Source organism: Fringilla coelebs (assembly GCF_963513975.1).
Source record: "Fringilla coelebs genome assembly, chromosome: 2".
Classification (NCBI taxonomy): Eukaryota; Metazoa; Chordata; class Aves; order Passeriformes; family Fringillidae; genus Fringilla; species Fringilla coelebs.
The window spans coordinates 88,322,713-88,340,639 of NC_140029.1; the positions used below are offsets into that span (position 1 = coordinate 88,322,713).

A 17,927-nucleotide genomic window follows, 5' to 3' on the forward strand; every position below is an offset into this window, starting at 1 on the left:
TGCCTTCTGAGGATTATTTAAAAAAAAATTAAAAAAAAAAATATATGTGTTTACTTAGATTATTTGTTCCTCTGTGCTAGAAATTTAGATGCACCAGCAGTATGGTGGAAGAAAGACTGATGTTTGTATGAAATGAGTGAAAGAGAGATAGGACAAAGCTTTACCCTTTATCCCCCTATTTCCTTCCTCTCTGCCACTCATCCTTTTTGATTTTAAAGCTATTTTGCCTTCGTTTTATTTCCCATTAAAGCTCACTCTTTCAACTTACTTTCCACAGCCATAATCAGAATCTCCACTCCCTTCCCACCCCTCTTAAGTTTACCAGTACAAACTAGAATTAAAGAAAACAAAACAACCCTGCAATTTCAGAATGTACAGCCAAACTGAAGTTGCCAACGCTGAGTATGTGTACTGGTGCATCTAAGAAATTAAGGTAATTTCACTGATGCTACCTAGTACTGAATACTTGATTGTATGGAAGTAGCCATGGAGTTAACTCCTCCATCTTCTAGCTATTCCTACCCTCCTATCAATAGATGATAGTTTCCTCTGTTCATACTTAAATAGGTTGTCAAACTGACATAGTAGGAACATGCTGGAATTCGTAGGTGACATGAGCATTTAAATTGTCTCCTTGTCAAGGTGAGAGCTGGTTTTTTGTTTTCATTTTCCTGAGGCAGAAAAAGAGAAAACTGCCATTTGCCTGGGATTGCTTGATAACCTGAACATACAAGTGCACAGGGCTGCAGCTCCCCATCTGTTTCTGGTAAAGACCCCGTCACTCCCGGACAAGCATGGACAACTCCCCACTCCTGCATCCCCTGCGCTGTGAATCCTCCAGTTGTTAGCCTTGGGCGTAGAGTCCATCCATTAGCAGGTCTTCAGGTGACTTCCAGATTGAGTCTCTCCAAAAGGTGGCCAGGACCACCCTGATGTCTCCAGAATCCAATTCCACTAGTTGCCTGACTCCCAGAGACACATGCATACCTGTCTGCCAAGCCACCTAGCTTAGCTACCTGTTTAGCAGGCAAGTAGCTGCTGTCTTTAGAGTTCCTAGCAATTACACACCCACTGCAGTTGCTGACACCACACATACATGGACTTTTAAGACCTGTAATCCCACTCCAAAATCATCACCATCTACAGAAAGGTGCGTAAGTAGGCTCACTGACCTTTGGTTACCAATCATTCCTACACAGAGTGGAAATTTTTTTCCCCCGCTCATTTATCTTCTTTTAATGACTCTTATTCAAGAATTTTAAACTATTAGGTAGCTGCAAAACCTCTTTGTATAGGTTATGACAGCCGTGGAGGCTTGACTTTCTGGTCATCTTTGCATTTATTTTTCTGTGGAGGTGCTTTCTGTAGTGCTTATCATCAGCATATTTGTGTGCTTATATAAGGAAGATTCATGATGTGATGAATGATGACCCCACAGGGCTGATGATAACAATTCTGATTAGTTTATTTATGAGCTACTATTTTTTTTGCTGTAACTGGTAAAATAGAAGAGGGATGAAAAGGATGTGGGAACTCCAAAAATACCTCTCTCTTAGGCTGCTTTTACCCAGCTGTTAGTTTGACTCCAGTCCTTCAGTTTCCCTGCATCTCTCTCTGCTTCCTTTCTTTTTTCCCCCCTCACCCTTCAGTCTGCTGCAGCTGTTAGAATTTCATCATTGTCTCCAAATACCACGTTTCCATTAGCAGCACAGCCCCTTCTGTGCTAAGGAGAATGTCATTTGTGTGCTTTGCATGTGTATTATTGTTAGATGGTCTGCAGCCAAAGCAGTACTTACACCTTTGATTGCAGCAAGGGTCAGTTCCTCGGTAAGAGGCATGCATAAGATGCATAAATATTGAAGGATGAGGTTTGCAGACTTGCTGGCAGAAAGTTGTTAAGCCTTTTTGTTCTCATGCTTTGCTTTTCAGATGCTTTTGCACTGTAGTTAACCTTATCAGCATTTGATTTAACACTGGATGCTGGAGTATTTATTCCTTTTGGCAGTTTTAGTGCCATGTCACTCACTGACTGTCACAGTTGTATCATATATTAGATGGCTTATCCTAAAAAGCTATTTCAGGTATGAAACCACTGCTCATTCTGATGTACTTTATCTGTCTATCTGTTGGGGGGTGGGGGAATTTCAGCTGATTTTTAGGTTTGTGTGCATTTTGAATCAATGGCTTCTGTGAATTCCTTTCTGCTCGCTATCTTCATTTCTGCCTGATACCCATTTTGCATTTACTTTGGCTTTGCAAAAAAACTCTGCTAGTGCCCTTGCTCTTTCATTACAGTTCTCCATGATTAGAGTCTCTGATGGACTCCTGCTGGGCATGGCAGGGCATCTTAATTTGGACTTGGGGGTCAGCGTGGAGTTCTAAGTCACTCATAGCATGGTTCTATCTTGCTCCCACAAAATGGCCTAAAATAGATGTTAATTACAGTTTTCTTTGCTACGCTCTGGTTCTCTTTAATAGAGATCTTAACTCTCCTCAGGCTACAATGCCTGTAGATTTAACTTACTGGACCAATGGGAGGAGAAATTTATTCCAGGGAACAGAATAGGCCTTCAGGTCTAAACTGGTTTGTACCTGCACATGTAGTCCTCATGTGTGTATCTCTGTGCCAAAATAAACCATGTGACCTTGGATGTATAGGATGAAGTCATGGGAGGGACATCTGTGCTCACTGATGCAAAGCTTCTATTTGCACAGCTGAGAACTGAAAGCATCATGCCATTGTATATTCCCTCATTTCTACATTGGATGCATATTGTGAATTCTGTTGTGCAAATACAACCTTATTTTGTGCAGTCTAAGACAGTTTAAAGCAAAGTACTTCTGACTGGACTTGTCATCTTCTATTCTTCCCTCTCAAAAAATGTCAAGGGCATTTGCACAACGCTTTGGCAATTCTAGATGTTTTTGGTATTTTTCTGTCGTGTTTGTTTCATTAAATCCTTTGTAAAGAGATAGTAGATGCAACTCCTTTCGCAGTGTCAGTTCTCTGTATAGTGCATGGGCTTAGGACACTTTCTAGTCTGCCCCCAGCATGTCCTGGTGCATGGGGTTATTCCTCTTCAGGTGAAAGACTTTGCATTTCCTTTTGTCACTTTTCATGAGGCTCCTGTGGGCCCATATCTCCAGCCTGTCATGGTCCCTGTGAGTGGTGGCATAACAATCAGCTAATCTTAGTTTTGTATCATCTGCATATTTGTCAAGGGGAGACAGTGACAGTGGCAAATACAGCTTCACAAAATTCTCATTTACTTTGGTAGCTCAGAGTGAAGGCAGGACCTTGCCAAGTGGCCTAGGGAGAAAGAGTGTTTGCTGGATGCAGTTTAACTCTATGGTGTAAAGCTTAAAAAAGTTTTCCTCCACCTCAGGGCTCTTGGATTTCTCTGCTGATGAGGACTGTGTGTGACCTTTCTATGTTTTAATTATTCGGGAAGGATGTCCTATGCTAGAGAGTGCCTGCTAATAAAAAGTCTGAAACAAATGCTTCAAATGACTACTTTTGATGCATTCTTTAGATCCAGTAAGTCAAGGAGATCCTAGTTGGAAATCCTTATGAGACTTTAGGAAGCCCTGAGGGGCTGCAGATGTTAGGTCTGTGTACCTAAGTAATGCTCAGCACATTTTGAGTTAAAGGAAATGTGTTTTTTGTAAATAAATACAGATTCATTACTATCTTGGATGGACCTTTCTGTTTCTTACTTTTACTAGTCAGGAGGGACCTGCTCTCTTCAGCAGCCTGTGACTTGTTGGCCACGTGGCTTTGATATGCTCCATGCAGGACAGAATGCCCAGCTCTCCTCCACCTGGTGTTGAATGCTGCTGGTTGAAACTCGCATCTGCTCTGGCTAATGCTCACAGTAAGCAGTCCTGAAAGTGCATTTCTACCTTGTATTTATTGACCTAGAGGTTCTGGGGAGATCACTTTAAGCATGTCTAAACTCTGCAAGCCTTGGTCTGAAAACAGGTGTTGAAAACTGATTGCCAACTTGCTTTGGGGATGTGGACTTAATTGGTTCATTCTGCTAACAATGTTTTTAATAGACTTATCTCTTACAAGTCTCATCAAGTCCTCTTTGCTTTCTCCTGCCAAATAAATATTCCCTAATAATCCCCAAATCTCTTCCTTCATCTTCATTATTTATTTGCTTGTTTAATCATTTTTTTTTTCTCCCAGAAGCCTAAACTAGCTTGCATGTGAGCTGCTCCTTGGCTGAACCACACAGCAGTGGCTGTATGGTGTGCTGTATTTGTCAGTGTTCTCTGGAAAACTGCTGGTACTCCAGAAAATCAGGGCTACACAGTGATGTTCCTGAGGCATGTGGAGGTGCCTTGGAAGAATAATAATGCAACAGGTCTTGCATTTCTCTGCTGTGCTAAAGCAACAGGGAAGCAATTAGTTCTGGGCTTCCTGTGTTGTACTGAGCTTCTCTTCTTCCATCCTTAGGAGTTCTCAATGAATTCAGAAAATGCTTGAATCACATTAAGAAAAACCACAGAGATAGGGATCTTCTTGGTTATTTGCAGGATTATGGGCTGGATCTCCTGTAGAACCCCACACTACAAGTGCCTTCCTACTTGAGAGTAAGACGTTAGCAACTAATAACTGATTTCATTTAAACTGTTACCTAAGTATGCTGTGTAATTGCTTAATAAACAATCTGAATAAACATTTTGAATGATGTTTTAAAATTCAGTTGATCTAATTTATTTTTCATGAGAGTGTTTTTAGAATAGAATAAATTATTTCAGTTGGAAATTTATTTCAGATAAACTTCTGCTCTGTCAGCGTCCTAATGGAGGAATTGCACTCATGATCTGCAGCACCTTTCCCAAGGAAAGAAAAGGAAGGAAATGCAGATTTGCAGATTTTGTCCATGTCACTCACTTACAAATAGGTCCCTGCAGAATAATAAAGAGCTTCAGTGTCATTGACTTTTTTTTTTTTTAGCTAAATAGTCACAGGCTTCACATAGTATAAGGTCCTTCTAGCTGGGTACCATTTTAGGAGAGCTCTATATTATATTACATGTTTCTAGCTGCTGGTTCAAATTTCTAAAGTAGGATTTTTCTGATTACAAGCTGAAGTTTGAATTTCCAACCCCACTGAATCCCCCTCCAAATCTGCTGACTCTGCCAGGCAGACTGATATTTTAGTGGATTTGTTAATGTTCAAGCTACATTCTTACCATTCTTTTCTCACAGGAAAATATCTGTAAATAACTCTGTATAAAATTTCTTACTCTGCTGGGTTTCCTGTCACTCTCAGGAACTCTAGTGCCTTCTTTATTTTGAGTGTTAGTATATCTCTAAGAGAAACCAACTGAGGGTATGATGATGGATCAGTGCCATTTGGATAAAGAAGCATATGTTGAAATGTGCTTTTCCTACCTTGTTTTAAAGGTACACAGTATCACTTTATCCTTGCATGTATTAAGTGAGATTTTTATTTCTAGGTTTTAATCTCAAAGTAGGATTATTGTAACACTAGTTTCTTCCTTTGTTTCTTGCATGAGTCATTGGTTCTATTAAGGTTTAGTGATTGAATCTCACCCAAAAGCCTTCCCTCTCGACCCCAGTTCTAAAGTTTTCAACCTCAAAAGCCAGTATCAAAAATTACATTTATTGTTTCAAGAACAAGGAGTCCAGTTTAACTAGGAAAAAAATTGCACAACTGTTGCTGAGTATAAAAGCTAGTTGTAACCTTGAAATTGAATTTAGAGTTTTCTTCCTGTTCAAGACAATTGCACAAATGTATTTAGTCTCATTTCTAGTCTTTTTTCTCATCCCCCAAACCACTCTTTGTAGTTTCTTTTGGTTCAACATAGATGCACTAATGAACTCTATCAACAGAACTATATTTAGGCCAATATTTTTGAACTTAAGCACTTAAAAATAAAGACTTGAATATATTTCCCTTTTTTAGTATTAAAAGGTTTTGTAACAAGATTGTGGATAATTGACAGTTTTACAAATCAACCCTAAGTGTGAATTTCAGAACTTCAAAGCAGTCAAATTTCAAAAGTTAGTCAGTATTCTCTGTTTGGACCGCTGCCAGTCCTTGTTGTGCTGGGGAGGTGAGGTTTCTCTGTTTTTCTGAAGTGTTCTTTTGACACTTTCTCTCAAAAAGCCCCAACTGGATAACAAATATCATCTGTTTGTTATCCAGTTTCAAGAACTCGATAGACCATCTGAGAACTGCTAGGTAGTTCATCAGGGTCATTATGTTGAATACCTGCTGTCTTTTTGTGACTTTTCAATCCTTCTAAGGACTGCTGTGGGAGTCAGCAAACTGGTGAGGACCTTCCACAGCACTGTGCTGGGGAGAGGACTAAATGGCTTAACAGGGTTAAAGAGTGCCCTGATTTGAGAGAGTTCTGTTGCTCCAGGTTTTAGCTGCAGTGTGGCAGGGTTCTGGCTTGTGTCAGGAGTGTGGTTGGAGCACGAGTGTAGGAAGCTGTGCATTATCTGAGTGTAGGAAGCTGTGCAATATCTGTGCTCAGAGCATGTGAGGAGTTTCCTCTTTGCCCACAGCTGGGTACCTGAGCTGGTTGAAAGCTTTTCCCCATTCCTCAGCTCTTAAGAGTGGAACTTTCTGCGTTGGAAGCGTGGGGTACCTGTAGCTGATGGAAGCCCCAAGCATGGAAAGCCGTGGTCTCCTTACAGACACCATCTCAGGAATTGCAGGATCTTTAGGTTTTCTGGTCTCAGAAGACAAGCCTGAAGGTTAGTCAGCTCTATGTGGAGGGGGATGTGTTGCAATTGTACACTCTCCTGTAGCAGGTAGGCAATTATATGCAAGAATGACACAGTAATAAGAGCTACAAGCACGCACTGTTTTTAGGTAAGATCTTTTTGCTCTGGTTGGCTGGTAGTTTGGACTTAATTGGAACTTATTTTATTATTCTGATAATTTATATTGAATTTAAAGGCATTGTGCTGGCTGATAGGAGTATATTAAATGTAGCAAATCTTCTTCTGGGTAGTCTATAATACAAGGCATTTTCAAGAGCTGGCAGGCTTTGTACAGGCCAAATTATCATGCACAATGTCTGAGAGCATATGATTTATGCCAAAGGTGCTGTAAGATTGCATAAATTTAAGATTTTTATTCTCAACTATTGCATTCATACACTAAAATAATTATAGGGTGCTGACGATGCAGCACCATTTAAGAAAATGAATGACTTAATTTTACTTAAGTCTATTGTTAAAGATAAAACTATGCAACTGTATTAAAAAAGAAGAGAAAAGAAAAACCCTGCACAAGATGAAGTGCTGTCAAGTCATAGATCATAACACTGCAGCTGGGAGTAGCTCTCTGTGGAGGAATTGTATTGGTTTTACATCCTTTATTTTAAAGTGTCCTTACGTGATCAAACAGTATGTTAAAATCAAACAAATGTTAAAATTTGGTGAGACCTCTGTTGCTGTTAACCTTTCATATTGACTGTCTAAGAGCATGGCCAGCGGTTGGATCTGAACTGACTCACTGTTAAACTGCTATAATTATTTATAATCATTGTCTATGAGTGGGGGTGGGGATGTCATTATTTCTGGCACAAAGATACTCAGAAGTAGAAAATTACTAGGTCTTGTGTGTAGACATAATACCGCAGTGGTACCACCTGATGGTTGGCACTTGGGTGTGAGCACCTACAGCATCAAGCTGAACCCAAGGCTGTCTGCTTGACCATGTCCCATTTGGAAACCAGGTTCCTGTGTGTGTGTGGGCATTGTTTGTGCTGTAGGAATCCGGACTATCTTCTGGTTGATGTAGGAGAGCTTGTCCATCCACTGAGGCATGGGGTTTGTGAGGCCTGCAGGGAAGGAAAGAACTTGACAGGCTCTGGGCACGTAAACAGTCACTTCTCTTGTCCTCACCCTTACAAACAGGTTGGCTTTTCCAGCAAAGTACTTGGCTTTCCTTATGTGACAGACCAGATGAAAAATATGAGTAAACTATGAAAAAGACTAAAAAAAATAGATAAAAGATTCCCCACCAAGTTACATCTGCTGTTAAGAACAGGCTGAAGAGGTGCCTGAACCAAAGAGCTTGGACAGGCGGTGACAGGACAAAGAAATGATGCTGGGAGATGGCCCATGTCAAGCCCAAATGGGACAAACTGAGAAGTAGCAGCCATCACTCAGCAGTTCTTCCTTGTGCAGTGCTGTGGCTCGTCAGGTCCTAATCCTCATTAGTTACCTGTTAGCCTACAGCTGTGTGGCACTTTGATATGAGGCTGGGTTTGCTGTCCTACGTGGAAGAATGGAGCTGGAGAAAAGTAAGTGTAGGGAAGGATGGATAGCACAGATGTTTTGTTGTACAATTTCTTGACCCCCTGTATAACTCCCTTACATAAGGACCCTGAGAGCAAATTCAGTGTGGACAAGAAAAGCCACAAGCAGTTGCCCCTTCAGCTGCTTCTCAATCACCATTAACAGTGAAATGAGAAATGGGTAAAAGTGCAATGGGAGAGGAATTATAGATAAATAGCTGATGCTATTTGCTAGCAGCTCTTTCCAGGTCAGCATGACAGTGAAAATCCATATCCCAGTTGTGCTAAAAATCTTTGATAAGACCTCAGACAGACATTTAATATTTGAGGTCACCTCGGTAGTTTAAGTTGTGACAGGTATATCTTAACAATTCTTTTTTGCTTCACATCAATCCTCTGGTTTGATTTATCATATTTCCAATTCTAAGCATGCTATATTTTCTTTTTTTTTTTTTTTTTAAGTAAACCTAAAGTATTTATCTACCAGAACAGAGCGGTGTTGATATAAACTGATACACTGATGTTGTTTTCCAAGCCTTCCAGAAAATTGCTGGTCAGCAATACCTACTGTGAAATATATGGTCTTCAGGTAATATAAGTGAGGTGTGTGGATTTAGAGGCTTTTGTGCAACCATTTTTCTAAGATAAATTTAATTCCAACTCTGATAAAACAAGTGGAAGAACTGCAAAAAGCTTGACAGTTGTAGGAGACTGACCTCCAAAGAAGGAAAAACGAGCGACTTCACTTTTTTTTCTCTCATTTGTGCTGCCTAAAGAAAGCTTGGAAGATTATGTCCATGTTTTTATCACTTTTAACAATAAAAACTCAGATCTGGCTAAACATCAAAAGATGTTTTGAGTGATTGGAGAGTAGTGGGCATCACAGCTTTCAGATTAGTTTTGAAATAAACTATTATTTAAAGATCCATAGTTTTTTTTTTTTTAATGTAATTCAAGCACTTTCTGAATTCATAGAGAATATTTAAGGATGGAAGAACCACAAGTCCACAACAGAATTGCCTATTTTCAGAATACACTGAAAAGCAAACTTTATAATTCTGCTATATAAAACATATCCAAAAGTCCAAAACCTGTTAAGAAAAATGCCTTTTTTTGGTAGGGTGGTTTTAAATTCCCAATTTTATGATAAGTTAAATAACACGGAACTTATCTGGATTAATCTTTTTCCCCCCATCATTAATTTAGCTGTTATTCTCTGAGGAAAAATAGATTTGGTGTTTGTTTTGGCTGGGAGAGTGGGAAATAGGGAAATGGTTTTACTGCTTCTCATCTTATAATGAATGGTCCACTGATTAGGAATTTCAATTTCCATGTGTTTCGCATTATGTTAAAACCTCAAAAACTACTTATTAGCTGGTGTAATATTTAATTTAGGATTATGTAAAATCAGACATGGTTTGAAATCTGGAAATGAGTTAAAACTGTAAAAATTTGTTATATGGTTATATAAGGCTACATTAATTGTGCTGGAGGCTTAAAGAATAATGTTTCTAAAAACATGCTTTGCATTTAAAATTAGCATTAGGGCGAAGAATCTATTATATATTGAAGTTTATTTGTTAGCCACTGTGTTGAAGTATAAAAATAGAACTTATCACTATGTTTCAAGGTTTGGGGTATTTATAGTTAGGAAGAAACCAAGCTATTTTTTTTTTTTCTTTGTTAGTCTACAGCTTCATGTGAGGTTGTGTTGGGGTTTAGCCCCAACCATCAACTAAGTCCCCCGCAGCAGCTTCCTCCCCGTGGGATGGCGAAGCGAATGGGAAGTGTAAAAGACAGAAAACTCATGGGTTGAGATAAAGACACTTTAATAGGGAAGGCAAAATCTGAGCACTCAAGCAAGGCAAAACAAGGAACCATTCAGCACTTCCCATGGGCAGGCAGGTCTTCAGCTATTCCCAGGACAGTGAGGCTCCATCACAGGTAACAGTGACCTGGGAAGACAAATGCCATCACTGTGAATGTTCCCCTCTTCTTTCTTCTTCCTTGAGATCTACATACTAAGCAGGACGCCATATGGTCTGGGAGATTCCTTGGGTCATTTGGGATCAGCTGTCCTGGCTGTGTCCCCTCCCAACTTCTTCTGCTTCCACAGCCTCCTTGCTCGTGAAATGGGGTGAGGAGTAGAGGGAGCCTTAATGCTGTGCAAGCACTGCTTAGCAATTAAAAAAAAAAAAAAACCAACAAAAAAACTCTGTGTTATCAGCACTGTTTCCAGCACAAATCCCATACCAGCCCCACACCAGCTACTGTGAAGAAAATTAACTGTACCCCAGCCAAAACTAGCACAGGTGATGATGAACAGAACTAGTTGTTTAAGCTGCAGTGAGAACAGTAGCTTCTCAGAAAATCCTGCTGCTGTCAAAGGTGATATCACCAGTTCTGCTCTACACTTTATTTAACAGGAAACCTGGAATACTTGACTATGTCTATCTAATTAAAAATATTTTAATAGTGTGGCAGGTTTTAGATCTTAGAATTTGTCATAACTTGGAATTTTCAGTAATTTCATTTGAGGTGAAAATATACCTTGAACTTGCAGATGTATCTGGTTGTCTGATTTACTTAAAGCATTGAGAGAAAAGGCAGTTATTGTTCATAACCAGCATGGGTTCACATGGGGAAAGTCCTGCTTAATCAACTTAACTTCCTTTGATGACAAGCTCACTCACCTAGTTGACCAAAGGAAGCTTTTCTTTTTTGTAATTTTATCAAAGCTTTAGGTACTGTCTCTCACAGTGTCTTTCTGGATAAACTGTTCATCATACATCTAGACAAGTTCCCAGGACATGGAGTGAGCAAAGGGCTGTCGAGTGGGGCTCAAGGGGTTATAGTAAATGGGGTTACATCAGCCTGGCAGTCAGTCACCAGTAGAGTTCCCCACAACTCAGTTTTAGGGCCAGTGCTCTTTAATGTCTTCATAAATTATCTGGACACTGGAATCAAATGTACCTTGAGAGAGTTTGCTGACGAGGAGGAGCTGTGGGCACCCTCAAGGGCAGAAAAGCCTTACAGAAAGATCTGGAGAACTGGACAGTCAGCAACCATATGAAATTTAGCAATGGAAAGTGCCACATTCTCCACCTAGGATGGGACAATCCTGGTTGTCTTTCTGGTCACCAGTGACAGGACACAATGAGATGAAATGAAATAAATTAAATTAAATGAAGCTACATCAGGGGAAGTTCAGCTAGGAACAGGTTCTTCACTGAGAAGGTGGTCAGTCACAGGAACAGGCTCCCCAGCAAAATGGTCACAGCATCAGACCTGTCAGAATTAAGAAGCATCTAGCCAAAGCTTTTAGTCATAGGGTCTAGTTTTAGTCCAGTGAGGAGCAGTGTGTTGGACTTGCTGATCCTTATGGGTCCCTTCCAACTTGTGATATTCTGTGATTCTATGATTAATTTTTTTACCTACTATGTGGAAAATTGCATGGCTGTTATTTAAAATGCAGCAACCACCTGCCAAGTTGTTCACAAAATTTTAAAGAATTCATTTGCCTTTCGTTACTGTGCACACCTTTGCTTTTTTTCAGGTTTTGATTTTAAAATGTGGCTGTCTGCATTCATCTTTTGCATTTGAAAGATGAACAAAGATTCAGGATAATGTTAATTCCTGCAAGGTCTAGTGTAAAAGTGCTGAAATATACTTTTTAGCTGCACTGTGGGGCTTTTGGAGAGGCTGGTTTCCCATTAGGGTTTCAGTTTCAGAATGGAAAAGCCACATGTAGCAAGCAGTCTCTGCATTGCTGTGCTGCAGCAGAATCCCATAACGTGAGGTATCTGCCTGTAATTCAAAACTTCAAGAGGGATCCAGCTGAAGCAACAAAGGTCCCACTTTTGGCATTTGTGCAGCAGCTGCCTGGGCATTGTGCCATTCATCAGAGGCAATACACATTCCCTCTCAATCCTGCTGTGATTCCCTTCCTCCCTCCTGTTTCAAATGCTTTCATAGAGCTCAGCAGTGTGAACTTTTCATCAGAGGAGGTGAAAGTGGTGTTGCTCATTCTGAACATGCTGGGATTGTTTTCCCAAGCTCAAGTCCCACTGAAGTTTATTCCTGTTTTTCTCCTCATGTTTGCTCCCTTTTAGCCCTAGAGTTGACTTGCTCTTTGGTGTAATTACATGAAAAATGCTAAAAGCCTTTTCCAGGCAATGAAAATTAATGTCCTTCTACACTGAGCTGTACTGCAATCCCAGTAATCTGGTTATGTTCGGTCCTTTGCAAATGAAGACCATAAAAGACAAGCAGCTTTGATCCATCTCAGTTACAATTGCCATGATATCCCATCATTGGAGTCAATGTGGGCTTTTTTTTTCAGCAACAGTTGGAGCAGATTCTGTATGTGGAACTTAATTTTCATTGTTACATGATATAAATGACAGTTGGGGAGATTTTTCATTACGTCATTTTGTAAGAAGCTATAGCTAAAAACATAAATATCATCCATCTGTCTTCTGGAAAAAAAAATTGAAGTAAACCCAAAACTTTGTCATCATGAAATAAACCTAGGGGACCTTTGCACAAGAGCAGCTGTGAAAGGGAATAGTGAATGGGTGGTCTCTCCATCAAGGAATCTCTCTCTCAGTCTCTCCCCCCTCTCCTCACCCCTTGCTCTCATGCAAGCAGTCTGGTCAGCATTTAGATGAGGTCCTACAGGATAAACTAACTTTCTATTTTAGTGTATGTTGTGCTAAGATTGTTGTGTTTAAAGCTTGCTTCAGCTGTATCCTGTGTGATCTTGTTGGCCGTGTACTGAAGTAGGAGACTGCTGTGATAAAATAGATGTGGAAGTAATGCTGATTATGAGCAATGCTAAATGAATGGTGGTTGGAAGAGCGTCTTTGAGTCACCCCTGCCCAAGTGAAGATTCCACACACAGAACCTTAAAGATAGTGCTCTGAATTGCTCTTAAATCTTTCAAGTTGTAGAGCAATTCAGCTTGCCTTTTGACCTTCCCCTTAAACCCATCCTTCCATGGTGTTCAAGGGAAAAAATTCCAGGAGGGCAGGTGCCATGTATGTAATAATCTATAACAGTTTCTCCATGTCCATATCAACTGTTTACACCCAGCCCAGGTGGTAAGGTCTGAAAGTTGTTGCCAGCTGATAACTTTCTAGTGGGCTGTGAGAAATGAGCTCCCAACCAGGACTTAGAGAGTAGAGACTCACTGTGGAGGAGAAATGCAGTTTTGCTGCCTGGTACCTTTTTGCAGTGTCAGCAGAGGTGCTGATGCAGAAAGAGGCCCAGGAGACTGAATTCCTTTGGACTTATGTGGCCCAAAAATAACAGTGTGTCTTTCAGAGAGGACTGTAATGGATTACGAATAGACTTTGTACAAACTCTACAATTTTGTTTTCACATAACAAGGTGTTAAAAGCAAATACAGTAGTAAGAATAAACTCTACTGGGTTTACATCCTAAGTAGGAAAGAAAGAGTAATGCTGAGGCTGCCAAATTTTAGCGCTGACAAGAAGCTAAAAGCAAAGGGAGCTTGCCATGGCTGCTGTGACACCAGGGAGAAGACAGCCTTGGCACAGGCTGCCTGAAAAAGGTGCAGAGCCTCCAGCCATGGAGGCTTTCAGGAACATGTATTGTGCAGACTACTTAGATGGAGAGCACAGCCCTGGACAGTGAGTAGGTATTTCTGCAATTATTGTGAGGTCTGACAGACATGAAATGTTTCCCACAGAACTGTGAGAGTTACTTTTCTTTTTTTTCCTCTGCTGGTCTCTTGGGAAGCAGTTGCAGGCCATCTCTTCTGTTTCCCAGCTGTGGCTGTGGCATGAAGCATCTGGCAGAGCTGGAACTGGGATACAGCTTCCTGCTGAGCAGATGTCTGTATATGTTGATACTGCTTTTGGAGGGATGGGTGTACTAAATGAGTGGTTGAGTTTTGCTTGGCTGTGAGTCTGATTCCTTGAAAGTTAAGAGAACAATGGGATTAAGGTACATGACTGGTTGATTGCCATATGTGGATTCGGTGTGAAGCCACTTTTCCAGTTTCCTAACATGCCATCCCATTGTCTTCAAGGGTACTGCGCTGCATTGTACAGCCAAGGAGCACCTATTTTGCTTTTTCCTCACTGTTCAGTGGTAATTAATGAATTCTGTTCAAACACTGCTCTGAAGACAGCCTGCAGTGACATTACTGTGATGATACTGGAGTGCTTCATAAAATTTTAGGACTTAATTTTTCGGACCACCTGCTGAGGGAAAGTGAAAGGTTGCAGTTTCTCAATTATAATGCATGGGAGTTGGACACAGTGAAGTTCAGAAAGCTTTTAATTTCTGGCTGCCCACTTTTAGACTCTATATTTTTTCAGGACACTTTGTGTTAAATAATAGCCTGTGTTCATGGTGCAGGTCCCACTGTAATTTCAAGTGCGTGGCCATTCTGCCTGAAGAGCAACCTTGGTCTGAAGAAAACCAACTAAAATCCAAGGAATGTGATTAGTAGGAACATGACTATGTGAGGAATTTTGCTATGCATTGCAAAAAACCTCTGTGGTAAATGCAAGGATCATGTTGGATTTCAAGGAGTCAGGAGTTGACTGGTTTGATATTCAGAGTATTGTTCCTGGCCTTCTCCCTTGCAGGACCTGTATCCTCAAGTGTTACATGAGTAGGTTCTTCCATAAAGGAAGCAACCTCTAACCATGAATTATTTCTTTAAATATTTCCCATTTTTCATGGTGGTGTTTTCATGGTGTTCTTGCACACACATGAGCAAGAGTATATGAAGAAAATGAAAGTTATTATGAATGTTCTAACATCCTGTTCTCATCAGAGCTGAGTTCTCTAAGCTTCAAATGTGAAAGATCATATCAAATGATGAGAACAACAGATCCTTACATGGGCAGCATGATTCCCATTTTCTGCACATGGAAATGGAAAGCTGCAATTCTGTTGTCCGTAGAGTGGGAGAACTGGGCTGAAGATAGATCGGTGTTCCTATGATGCATGTACAGCCTGAATGTTCATAACTCATTCAAGGATGTGACCTTCAAAACACTTTTGAGCTTGACTATGCAAGTTTTGGTTTGCTTCATTTTAGTTTTGCAGGAGGGCTGCATATAGGAATAGGTTTTTTAAAATGTGATCACCTCAAAATCTGTAATTCCTGTCAATGTCTAGTGAAGTAAGTTCTCTTTGTGAAAGAGCTGTAGAGTGCTGATTGCCTTTGCATGCTGAAAATAAGGCTGTTCAGCTCTGAGATCTCTTAAGAATCTGAGGCTAAACCAGGAGCTTTAGTGCTATTTGCTCTTCTATCTTGAAGAATTAATGGACATTCACTGTAGCTATTTTTTTAAAATTAGTTTTCTCTCTGACCTTTTTTCTGATATTTTATATGCTGTGTCTTTCAGTCTAAGGCTGTGAGGTGCCTTCCCAACTCCCTTATAAAATTTCAGGACCTGCCTTAGTGTTTCCTTTCCTCTTTTAGACTAAAGTGCTTGTTCATTCTGTCCCCTTCCTCCCCGCCCCCACTGCCCCGGTTTCCCACTGCTATCTCAGGATGCAGTGCTCCTGGTGCTTGGGCTTACACTTTCTATTTGAGCTGAGCTCCCTGTCATGGGATAGTTACAGGCCACATTCCTGTGCTGGAAATAGATACTTTTTGCATAACCTGCTTCCTTATACCCTTTAGCATCTAAGGCCTCTGGTGAAGCACTGTCTCCACTACCATAGATGGAGCAGCATGGGAATCATCAGAAGCTCAGAAAGGTGACGGGGAGAATGGAAAAGCTGTTAGGGTTCTAAGAGGTGGAAGTTCAGAGTGTCTGTTGGCTGTGAGATAACTTCACTGTATTATTATTTTTATTTAAATTAAATAACAGAACCCATCTTTTTCTTGTTAGATACAAATATAGAAAAACCCCAAATACCTTATGAGAGTGACTTAATGCACAAGCACTTATAGTCCCTTTATTCTCCTCTGTGCCCTTAATAGGAAATTTTTCAGCAAGTTCTGCTTCTGATTTTGCCAAAAGATGTCTTCTCAAGGCCTGAGCAGGAAAACTGAAATATTGCTCAGAATATGTTGTAATAATCATCAGTTGTCTCTTGAACTGTTGTTTTCTTTCTCATCAAAAAAATAAAAAAAACTTAAAGGGTTAATTTTTTTGATAAAAGATTGCTCTCAGTTTCAGGAGTCTATATATTAGGTAAGGACTGCCTTGTAAACACAAATTTCTGTGGTTCTGAATTAATTTTTGCCTGTGCTTCTGTCAACAGCTACAACTGACTTTGAGAAAGTCACATTTCTCATATGGGTATCTGCTTCCAATCTTTAAAATAGCACTTCCTTTGTCTCTTAGCATTCCAGCTCTTTGCTGCTGCAGGGACAGCTTCAAGTGACAGGGTCCAGTTGTTGGATGAGGCTCTCCTTGAATCATGACAAACCTAAATTCAGCTTCCTGCTGCTGCCAGAGTTTCCTGTGAGAGCTCTGGCAATTTACTTGACATCTCTGCTACCCATGAAATGGGAGGGCTAATAGGTAGTGTCATGCTGCACAAAAATATCCAGGAGGTGCATATTCCAGAATGGACATGTTTAGGTTGTGGTTCCACAGCTTTTGAAACTGACCTCAAATTGGGATTGTTGTGATCCAGCCCTTTTTCCCTGAGCATGCTTTCCTCCATGTGCTAGTGCCTTCTGGAGCTGTCCTGGTGCTTTTTTTCGCAGGGATAGTTTGTGGTCAGCTCAGTTTCTTGAAGGGTCTCACTGTATAGATATGAATACCAGCACCTGGGAAGGACAGGATGCTGCAGAGAGTGAGGAGACCAGAGGAACTCAGCACTTTGGATTTACAGTCGCTTAAAGTTGCCAAAATATTGCAACCTAGAAAGAGACTGCAGACATAAGATGTTGAATAAATAGCTATGTACAGGACAGCACGGAGACACCTTGTTCTCCATAGGCTTGGTGCGTGGGTCCTCTTTGTTTGAAAGCTGGTACAGAGTGGTATCTTAAAATGAGCTTCTAGAGTTTTCTCGAGTCTACCCTGATTATGTTGAGAAATGCTCATCCTCCACCCACAATCTATGCTTCACTCAGTCCCAGTGTTTCTTGCTCTTGAATGTACCTCCCTGTGCTAAGTCTCCTCCAGTTGCTCTGCTCTGCAGTTCAGTGTTTGTCGCTGATCTCCAGAGTGGTTCTTCCTTTGCCTTAGGCCTTTTCTCTTGCAGGGCAAACGCAATTCTCTTTCATGTTGTTCTTAATATGTAGGAGATCACTTCCCCCTCTCTCTTTTTTTTCCAAGGTGCTACAGGGGGGTAGGTTTAGATTGGATATAAAGAAGATATTCTTTACTGTGAGGATGATGAGGCACTGGAAAAGGTTGCCCAGAGGAGCCATGGATGCCCCATTCCTGGAATTGTTCAAGGCCAGGTTGGATGGGGCTCTGAACAACCTGGTCTAGTGCAAGGTGTCCCTGCCCATGACATGGGGGAGAAACTAGATGATCTTTAATGTCCTTTCCAACCCAAACTATTTTATAATTATGTGAAGTGCAACCCCCATCACCAAACAAAAAAACCCAACGGGAAGGGAGGAAATAAAAATACTTGATTTGACTGGGTTTTGAAACTTTGTAGCAAGTCCTTCTAAAA

General features: G+C 40.6%; 1 protein-coding gene across 2 annotated transcripts in view; it reads left to right on the forward strand.

Annotated features, from left to right (window-relative positions):
* The window catches only part of TSPAN9 (tetraspanin 9), a 168,286-nt gene that overhangs the window by 37,357 nt on the left and 113,002 nt on the right, over positions 1 to 17,927 (forward strand). The window contains exon 3 of one of the 2 annotated variants that reach the window (XM_084226680.1): positions 3,727 to 3,875. The exons of the other annotated variant lie outside the window; for it this stretch is intronic. Coding sequence (XP_084082806.1) covers positions 3,791 to 3,875 — 85 coding nt within the window. The 5' untranslated portion in view covers positions 3,727 to 3,790. The remainder of the gene's footprint in view (positions 1 to 3,726; positions 3,876 to 17,927) is intronic. 2 annotated transcript variants of the gene reach the window in all.